Source organism: Nothoprocta perdicaria, unplaced genomic scaffold (genome assembly GCF_003342845.1).
Source record: "Nothoprocta perdicaria isolate Ctin4 unplaced genomic scaffold, notPer1 scaffold_376, whole genome shotgun sequence".
NCBI classification, from domain to species: domain Eukaryota; kingdom Metazoa; phylum Chordata; class Aves; order Tinamiformes; family Tinamidae; genus Nothoprocta; species Nothoprocta perdicaria.
In genome coordinates, this window is record NW_020455617.1 from 303350 (window position 1) to 313252 (window position 9903).

At 52.7% G+C, this 9903-nt stretch overlaps 1 protein-coding gene across 1 annotated transcript in view; it reads right to left on the reverse strand.

Annotated features, from left to right (window-relative positions):
* The window catches only part of NKX6-1 (NK6 homeobox 1), a 23531-nt gene extending 17949 nt beyond the window's left edge, over positions 1-5582 (reverse strand). The window contains exon 1 of the mRNA XM_026044666.1: positions 5518-5582. Coding sequence (XP_025900451.1) covers positions 5518-5582 — 65 coding nt within the window. The remainder of the gene's footprint in view (positions 1-5517) is intronic.
* Between the last annotated feature and the right edge of the window lie 4321 nt (positions 5583-9903).

Genomic DNA, 9903 nt, shown 5'->3' on the forward strand with positions numbered 1-9903 from the left:
CATTGCAACTCTTCATCAAGATCTGATTACCAAAAAGGAAAGCAGAGCATAAAAGCACTATAAAGATTTAAAAATTCTCACTCTCGCCCATAATTCACACAGCAAATGTGCCCATTAGGACCTTCCCAGTAGCGAGGAAATTGTGGTGTTGCTGCAAAGTCCTCCCTGGCGCAGCCTTTGCTGGCTGGGGTGGATAATCTGGGCTCTTAGGCTGGCTCTGTAAAGCTCTGCACTACCAGGGTGCTCCTTCTGCCTCCTCAGAAACACGGGGTATCTGAGGAAGAGTCGAAGCTAATTAAAAATAGTTAATAGGTTCATCACACTCGGGCTTATATTTATCTAATGCAGAACACTGGTTCTTTAGTGATATAGCTCGGAGGCATTAGCGGGAGCCAAGAAAATGAATCAGACATTTAATGGAGATGTGGAAGCGGAAATTTCTTGTAAGGCTACAAAATCCTAAGCCAATAATACACTGAAATATAATAAAGTTWTCATTGAAATTCCACTCATGAGACGCTACCCTCTGTGTCTTCTCCCTGGGTGGATAAACTGAGGCAAAACTCAGGGTGTTTTTTTGTCTTCCAAATGAAGTAAAAAGCACTGGAATTGCTCGTAGGTTGGTGACAAGGATGCTTTGTCCAGCATCCCTGGATAAAGGGCGCTGGAAAAGATGCCGGYGCCTGTCCCGGCATCTGCGCCCCGACGCTGCCTGGGCGTCGAGTAAAGAAGGAGTCGGGGTTCAAAGCGTCGCTCTCTCCTATCTGGTTTTAGCCTTAGGCCCGACTGACCCCTGCTGGGGGAAAGCCGGGAAGAGGGAGCAGGAAGAGAACCCCCTTCCGCAGCCTCCCGGGCAGCAAGTCTGGGGAATTTCCGGGCGGCATTCCCGAGGAAAAGGGCTCAGTGCTCCCTGTGCGCCGCCGCACGGGGCCTTGCCCGTCCCTCGGCATCGAGCTGCACCGGAGCCCGTTTGCAGCACCGCGTCGCTCCTGCACCCGCTCGCGACGCGGCCGACAGCACAAGTAAGGAAAACATGAACATTTATTAAAGAAAATCGTACAATTTGAGCAGAATTTGGCTTATCTTTCCTAACCTCAGACATGTTCTGAACTCTCTTAGTATGYGGAGATGTGTAAAGAAGAAGGGACCTTTCAGTCAGTGTCAGAGGAGGAAGATGGACTTGATGAAGCCAGTGAGGACCCGACGCTTGTGACTAATCGGACCCAAACAACAGGGCTCACACAGAAGAGGCTTCGAGGTTCGTAGCCCTACCCAGTTCTCGTTTATCGTGAGGCTTCTTAAGCAGCAAATCACACTGAGACTGAAGTCTGTTTCCTCACACGGGGCTGTTGGAGTTTTCCAAGACTCACACAGAAGAAGAAAAAAATCCCACTGCAGACTAACAGGAACGGGAAGAAAAACATGATTATGGCAAAGCTATAAAAACATTTTGTGTCTCGAATAGCTAAGGAAACCATCGATGTAAACCCAGCAGAAGTCCACTAGTTTTCCTGCTGCCTCTGGCCTGCAAGTGCAGCCAGCCAAGCACATTCCCTTCAGCTTTTTCCTTGATTTGCTCTAATTCCTGGATACATGGCCAGCTGCCACCATGGGATTCAGGTGTGAGCTTCCTCTGGASAGGCTACCAGCTACACTTTCAGCACTAACACGAATGCCTTGCTTTGGTTTCACATGGATGGCCAAAAACATATGGAGATTTAACTGACATAGCCGGAGCTTTTATATAGTTTCTTTCACTGTATGAGGAAAAATATATGTACAGCAGGGCCATCTCTGGCCATCGATCTCGAGGAAGCCCCCTGTGGAAATCAGCGGAGAGCTCTGCTTAGAAATGGTTGGCACCGTGCGGGCCGGTGTCAGGGAACTGGAAATCATTACATTGATGATCTGAACGGGGGCGGCGGCCGCAGCCATCACTATGTGCATATTTTTATGGTTTTTAGAAAATCGTCTTTCAGCATTTTTCATCGCATCAAGGCCTGACAGGGTTGCATTGATTAGAACACCCAAGCTAAATCGCAAGGAAAATTACTTAGAGCAGTGTACTTTGTAAGGTAACTTTTTTTTTTAAACGAAGAGATCCGGCGTTCTTCATTTCGCATTAAGTGCCATATAAGAAGTCCCATCAGCTGGTGTCAGGGTGAGCGATGGGGTGGAGAGCGGAGCCGGGGCACGGTGCCCCTTGGAAAGGTGGGTGCAAAAGCTCGAGAGCATTTGGGTGGCTCGCGCGGCCTGGCGCTGGTGGCCGAGCAAAGCAGCGTGGCCCCAGCGCCAGGGTGGAGGCTGCACGGAGGCCCCTGCTTGTTGCAGCAGCTCCATCTAGCGAGGCCGCTGTAGCGAGGCCCGCGAGGCCGCGCGGCCGGCGTATCCCACACCCTGCGGCTCTTGGTGGGGAGCCCATATCCCCACAGCTCGCATGGGGAACGGAGGCCACGGCACGCGCTGAGCTCAGGCAGAGCTGCCTTCGCTGCGGGCCTCCCCCTTGCCTTGCCGAGACGCGGGGAGGCTCTGCAGCCTCCGCTCTGCAGTGCCCGCTCTGGGGGGGCACCCGGGCGGTGAGGCCCACGCRCCCAGGTGGGTGGCAGGTCCCCCGCCGCTGCCCGGGGCTCCCGCTCTCACCCACCATCAGGCGCTGTCGTGTCCCATCCCGTCCCGCACAGAGGCCCCACGTTTGCTCCTGAAGGCTGTCAGAGAAGGTGCCCGTTTGTCAGCGGGAGGCTGAGGAACCTGTGGCTCTCACCAAGCCTGCCCGGTGCCAGCAGGGGCTGCTGTGACCTAAGGGAAGGGAAACGCCGTGTCTCGGGCAGGCTGCGCGGGGCAGGAAGGCGGCTGCTGCTGCCGCTTARTGCCCTTGCTGTCCTCAAGGCTTCCTGGGGGGACAGCGGCCCCAAGGCGGGAGCTGGGCGTGCGGAGCTCCCTGCCTCGCCGCGCTGCAGTCCTGCCGCGCAGAGCCAAGCCGCGGGCCTGTGTGTGGGGCTGCCGCCAGGCCTGGCCTCCGCGCACGGCAGCGGGGAGCCCTGCTTGTCCCCGGGGAGCCCTGCTTGTCACCCGCCGCGCTGGCGCCCAGGCCTCCCCCACAGCAACCGCGACCCGCTGCGGGTTGCGGAGTGACTCCGGTGTGACAGATGCCCGGTGTCCTGCCTCTAGCTTCTCCCTCCTTGCTGCCTCTTGCTGCCTCTGAGGAGGAGATGGACTGTGGTAGTGGGAAGAACCGATGCAAGGAAAWAGACTGGAAGCTGGCATGAGCTTTCTGGGGTAGGCAGCAGGGAAAACCAGGAGAGGGCAGCAGGGAATGCCGTGGCTGGCGGATGAAACCCTAGTGCTTGGTTTCTTCCATCTCCAGGCGTGTTGGTTGTGCTTTCCTGCTTGGGAATGCCGACAGCAGAGGTTAGCTGCTGTACATCCTCGTGGGGAATCACGCGGGAAGCACCCTTGGCGTCAGCGGCTGAAGGGGACTCCTCTGCTGTGGGGCAGGGGGGGTTGCCCAAGTGCCGCCCTGAGCTGGCAGCCCGCTGTAAGCCAGGGAGCTGGCCTGGAGCCGTGGGCCCGGCTGCCCCCATGAGGCCCTGTGGGCTCTCTCCCCGCGGGCGCAGCAGGAGGAGCAGTGCGGAGCAGTGGGCCGGGCTGCTTCTCCCAGTCCCGTTCTGCCTTCCAGCAGTACCTGGCTGAGCAGCAGCTGGTTTGGTCAGAGCCCCAGCGTGGGCTGCCGGTGTTAMATGGACCTGATTTAGACAAGCTGCACACATGGTGCTTTCCTCTCCTGACTTAGCAGCTTCCTTCTCCCCCGTGATCCTCACAGTAGTTTGGGGGGGCAGGTGATAAGCTGGGTGACCCATTTCTGCAGGCAGAGCGCAGCTCCTGGAGAAGCTGCCTGTTTGGGCTGAACTGCCTTCCCCAGCAATATGCCACGTCCAGGTGAGGAAAAGAGGCAAATGGGCAACTCGCCAGCTGCCCTCGGGCCTGTTGGTGCCTCGAGGAGGACAGAAGTGAGGTCAGGAGCGTGAATGCCAGGGCATACAGCCCAAAGTCATTAACCAAGGTTTGCTCAGGGGCTTTCAGCCACACGGAAGAGCTCTTGGCTCTCCATCTTTGTGTAGCTCCTATGTTTGTGGCTCTTCTTGGGTGAGGTGCAAGACACTTCTCCTAGCCTGTATCCCTCTAGTAAGCAGCTGATGGKCTCATCTAATCCAGTTCCAGTTCCTGGGGTCTTGGGAAAGATGGCAAGGACACTACGGGCACGCAAAGGTCCCACAAAGTACCACAAATTGCTGCTGCAGGTCTCTGACTCTGCCGCTTGAAGGTAACTCCCAGAAACTTGACAGAAGTGGCTGTGTGGCAGCTCCTCTGTGAAGCACACACTGTACCGAGGTCTGAGCACCGCCACAAGCAAGTGGCAGCACACCAGGGCTCTGCAGAGGAACCTTTCCAGATYATGACTGTAATATTTGGCTTAATTACATCCTGCTGACTGCTCTCTATTTATAAAATATACCCCGAGCATGCTGTAATGCTCTGCCTCTCCCTTGAGAGGAGTTTGTGAGATGGTATTGCTGGCAAAACGCAGCAATATTTCATAAGCTGCTTAAGATCAGTGGGGCTACGTCTCATACCTTAGATGAACTTCTCCTGTGAACTGAAAAGTAATAGCAGGGCTAATAAATAGATACCCTGAAGTTTTATTAAATGAATGGATGTACAGCTTATTGAAAGCAGCTTAAAAAGGAGGAGAGAAAATCAAGTGAAGGAAAATCAAGTGAAAATCAAGTGAAGGAAGGTTGGACAGACAAGTCCAAGCTGTGCTCCACGCATCAGAAAGCAAGTAAACCACAAATATTCCACGTGAAAGTGCTATTCAAACCTGGGAAAAGGAGAAAATGTTGCTGGAACCGCTGATATTCTTTTGCCTTAGTGTAAGGAACTGCTAAATTACCTGCAGAATGAAGAGGGACATAAAGACCTAGGATGTAAAGGCCCGGCCTGCTAGCTGGCAGGCAAGGGAGCGTGTTTATGTTGCAGSTCCTAGTGTGGAACGAGAGCCTCTTCCTGGAGAGCACGGCCTTCAGAGACGCTTTGTTGAGTAAAAAGGAACCGAATAGCRTGAAACTGAGGGGATAAACCAAGGGGTAGGTGCAAACGTGGTCCCTTGGAGGTCTTGCTGGAGCGGTTCCCTCTTGCAGATCACGACAACCGGTTGTTGGATTCAGGAATACACAGTTTTAACTCTTGTTCACACGGTGCCTGTTCACAAGTTGTCTCCACCTCCAGTGAAACGGGTGGGAAGTGGCTTGGGCTTCAGTGCCTTTSCTTGGCAAGGGTTTTCCTCTCAAGGTGTTTTCGCAAAACAGAGCAGCTCTTTGGGAGCAGGTCTGCCGAATCCCTTCAGGTACTTGTACTGCTTGGAAGCTCCGTGGAAGCTGCTCCGTGGGAAGCCCAGCTCAGGGAGAGCCACCCACTGCCCAAGCCCTGCTGCCCTTAGGGCCGTATCGAGTCACTTACGTTTGGCTTTCCAGGCAGCTCTCAGTTGCCTGGAGATGGTCCAAGTTCATTTTGATGCCCTTCATTGAAACTGGGGTTTAAAAAAACACGCACAGCAGCACAGCAAACAGAGGAGTTAGAGGCTGGTGAATTATCATACTCCAAGCAGATGTTTTTATGAAAATAAAGCATCTGCATGGATAGTGTAACATGCAGCGCATGTGAAATGACACGGGAAGGGCGTGTTGCAAATTCATGGCATGTTCAGGCAGCCGCAACAAGCAAGGTCAGGAATTAATTTCACATCTTATATGAAAACAGCAGCAGCTTGCCAAACACCCACCGCGTCTGAACTGCGTTTTGGGGAGAAAGAAATAGCATCGCAGGGATTACAATGGGCAGGACAAGTGGAGAATAACGATGCAGTTGCGCCAAGCTTGGCCGCTTGGCCCAGGCAGGAGGTGACAACTGCCTGAGGACCACGTCTCAGCAGCCAGACCTTTCATAGCGGTCATTAGATGGTTGCCTCAGACTTCGGGCCTTAATTTGGAAATGCTGAGCCCAGTTTGTTTGGCTCTTTTGTGGTTTTTCTTTGTTTTTGTTCTTTTTTTGTCTGCTGCACAATTGGCCTCCTTTATAAAGTTCAAGCGGGCGAGTACTAAGCAAATACTTCTCGACCACAAATACCCCGGACTATGAGGTTTTTATGCTAGACTAGCAAATGTAAACAGATTACGTGCCATGTTAACCAAACACAAAGGAGCATATCAGGGCTGTCAGTGGATTTAAGCGGCTGAAATACAGATATTTATGCGCTATTCAGGATGCCTTGGCAAGTCATTGTCTTTCAGCTTACGTTAAACCCAGAAATACAGTATCAGAGCTCAGGCTGCATTCATTTGGAGGGGAAAACAGCCTCTGCCCCGACTGCCACATTCCTATATTTCAGCGGTCCTTTTCTTTTCTCAGGATCTGGCTCCGACRATTGCCGGGGGAGGAGGACTCGTCTCTCGGTGCGTCAGGTTATGTAATAACAAGCTCCTGAGCTGGAATTCCGGCCTCCAGCTTGTCCCTTGCGATGGGGCTGGGGCGCGCGGCTCCCACTCGTGCTCGGCCGCTCTCGCTCTCGTCCGGAGGCCACGCGGGGATTGATAGCTGGGGTTACGGCTTTGAGAACCAGCATGCAGCGTGGTCTATCTGAGACTGTCACACAACTTACATAACTTGTGTGTTTCTGTTTTTTCTTTTTTTTTTTTGGGGATTATCCTCCTTATAATCATTGAGTCCTACCAGAAGGCTATAAATTGATCCAGAGCAGCCTGTTAGCATCCTGTTCATAATTAACGCTGCCAGAGGGATACAGCGCTGTGGCTGGCATCATTTGACGTTGCTGTGTGTGCTGCGGAGCAGCCGCTGACAGCGCTTCTCGCTTGTCGCCCACAGTCCCGGGCTAAAAAGGCAGCAATTTAAACCCCCGAGCTGCAAACAACAGCCCAGCCTGCCGGCCATAGGGCTCTCTGTTGAAGTACGAAGCTGTATAATTCTTTTTGGCACGTATGTGGCACCAGATAGTTTCTGTCTAACAACGGGTGACCGGTTTCTGCCCGTTCGCTTCTCATAGAGCAGAAACGAAGCAGAGCTGCTCAGTGTCTCTGCAGCAGGAGCAGCTTTCTGTTGGTCAGCAGAGACAACACCAGCCCCTGGCTGACTTTCTTTCTATTAGTATTTTGTAGGGGGCTTATGTAACTCTTTTAATACAGGGCTTATGTAACTGTTTCAGCGGAAGGACTTTGGTTTTGCTTCTCTCCAGACATCTCCCCGTTCAGTACCTGCAGCGAGATGCACAGCGGAGAGGTAGCTCCCTGTTAAGCAGGCGAGGCAGATCTGCTTGCTGCGGATCCCCGGAGTGCAGGGTAAGGAGGGCAGCGGTTAATTGGGTAACACATCTTATCCCTGAGCACCCGGGCAGATCCTTTGCTTGCTGTGTGCTTTCCTGTGGTGCGGCAAGCGTGGAGCCAAACCACTGAGGTTCGCTTGGCTTGCTGGCACCTTTTCACTGCTAAATTCATGTGGGGATTCAAGGAGAAGGGAAAGGCGGGTTTGAGCTACAGAAACCTCCGAGGCCACGGAGAGGAAGATGCTGAACGTTTCTGTAGGGTGCGTGGTAACATTTGCGTATCCATTGCATGGAGACTGYGAAGCGGCCCTCACATGTCCTGAAACCACAAAGGGTCCAAACATTCGGAGAGCTGATGTTGCACTCCAGCTAATATATGTCAATGAGCCCGAAGGAACCTGAGTAACAGGGTGTCAGCCTGTGAAATTCCCATCCAACCAGTCTAACCAGCTGTGGCTCCAGAAATGCATTGGGCTCCTGTAGATTCGAGGGGCTCGGACCAAGACGCGGCCCAGCCGCGCTCCTCCGCTCAACTTGCTCTCTAACATCCGCACCCCGCGCTTCTTTGCAGGTTTGATATGTTTGAAACAACATTTTGTTCGAGGTTTGATGGGTTAGAAACAGGTCACCGCAGCCCGGCTGCCTGCTGTTTTGGTTGCTGTTGCATTCCCGAGCGCGCCTCAGGTGAGAGTGTGTGTGGCAGCAGCCTAAGCACCTGGCCCTGGGACAAAAAGCAAGTGGAATTAGAGCTGGGTTGCAGGCTGATCACGCGGGAGGCTGCTCCTTGTTTCCAGCCTCCCTTTGGCCCTCCCCACAGGATTGCTGCTGCTGTCACCCCACTGTCACCAGGTGCTCAGCTGCTTGCTCTCCTGCTTGTTGCCCAAGCGCAGTGACTCATCTTCTTGCGTTCACCTGGCCTCTCCTCATGCAAAGGTTTCGAGCCCTTCGCCTTTCCTCCTCTGCTGTTGTTACTACTTTCACCCATTAAACCATGAGCAAGTAGGTTTTCAGGAGAATTCTTTGCCCCTTTACAGTTTAGGTTAAGGAAGGAACAAAATATGTGGGAGAAGCAAAGGCAACTTTCCCTCCCGGGCATGAGACATAAGGATTTGCTCCTTAGGCAGGTATTGAAGCGGTCTCTCCATCTTGCTGAGGCCRGAGAGGTCAGAGGGTGGCACATGGTCATTGACATCTCTGAATTTGCTGGGCCAAGTTACCAGGGATGTTCATAACAAGACATACCCTTTCCCAGCTGGATTCAGCTCCGTCTGCCCCTCAGGTGCCCGAGCTATGAGTGCCAGGGGAGACAACCTGAACTCAGGCGTGACGTTATTGAGAGACCATGGAGAGAAGAAGCTGCCGAGAGGAAACAGGCCCCTGGGGAGTATTCCTGGCCCTGGGGCCGTCGCAAGGGCCGCTCCTTGCTGTAAGGGCAAGGCTTGGGAGTACTGGAGAGGCAAGAAAAAAAGGGAGGGTTAAGTATTTATTTATTTATTTATTGGCAGTGTGCTGTACTACTTTCTATTTTCCTTGTGCTGTACTACATTTTATTTGTAAGATAGCCAGTCCCAACAAAAGGGACCAAGCAAGGAGATGGAAGCCTTGCTCTTCAAGTAAGTGAAAAAATGCAATTTCTTTTGAGACCATTGTCRGAAAAAAAGACAAGTAAAAATATATTGAAAGAGGAGAAAATAGAAAGTAAGTGTCATTAACCCTTTGTTTCACTCTGCATGTGTGTGGTTTTTATGTTGGACCTTCCATTTYTCTGTCAGATTCTGGGGAAGGGTAACTTAGTCTTGGGCTCTGTTTTGTTTTCGTCTATGCTATTTCATGTATGGAGTAATGCATTGGGAAGTATTTCTAGCAGTAGTGAGGCACTGGATGATGCAAGGCGTATTTCAAGTCATGAAACAAATGATTAAATTCAAGCTTGGTATAACCATTCAGAATAGGGATTAAAGGCACTTAAGTGTGGGGCAAATGTTCAGCTTACTTTCCTGTTTTTTTTTTTTTTTTTCTTTTAATATGGAAAAAATATAGGACATGAAACAACATGACAGGAATTAGCAGTGCGTGTGGTGGCTGGAATAGAAAGCTGGTGTGTGAGCACAGAGCCGCGCAGCGGAGCTGCACGGTCGGTGTGCAGCACTGTACGTAGACATCTCGCCCTGAAGCTTTCGCTGATTTAATGACAGTCCTAGGGCTACGTGGCCATTCTAAGAATACGGGGAAAAACCTCCCTTTGGAGGCCACGCAAGTTTTTAAGGAAGCTGTTGCGAGGCCTTGAAGAAGGCGCATGGAGGGGCAGTGATCTCGGCGGGCACGGGGTGCTGAACAGTAAGCCAGGCTTAGCTGCAACGAAACGCCCTTTTCCTTGCGCTTTTCCCGCGCTTGTGGCGCAGGGATCGCGCCCGGGGAAGCAGGGCGCCACGGCCGGGAAACAAGCGGCGCGCAGCGCGCGGCGCGCAGCCCTCAGCCCGCGCCGCGGCGCCGCCCCAACGGCCGCCCCA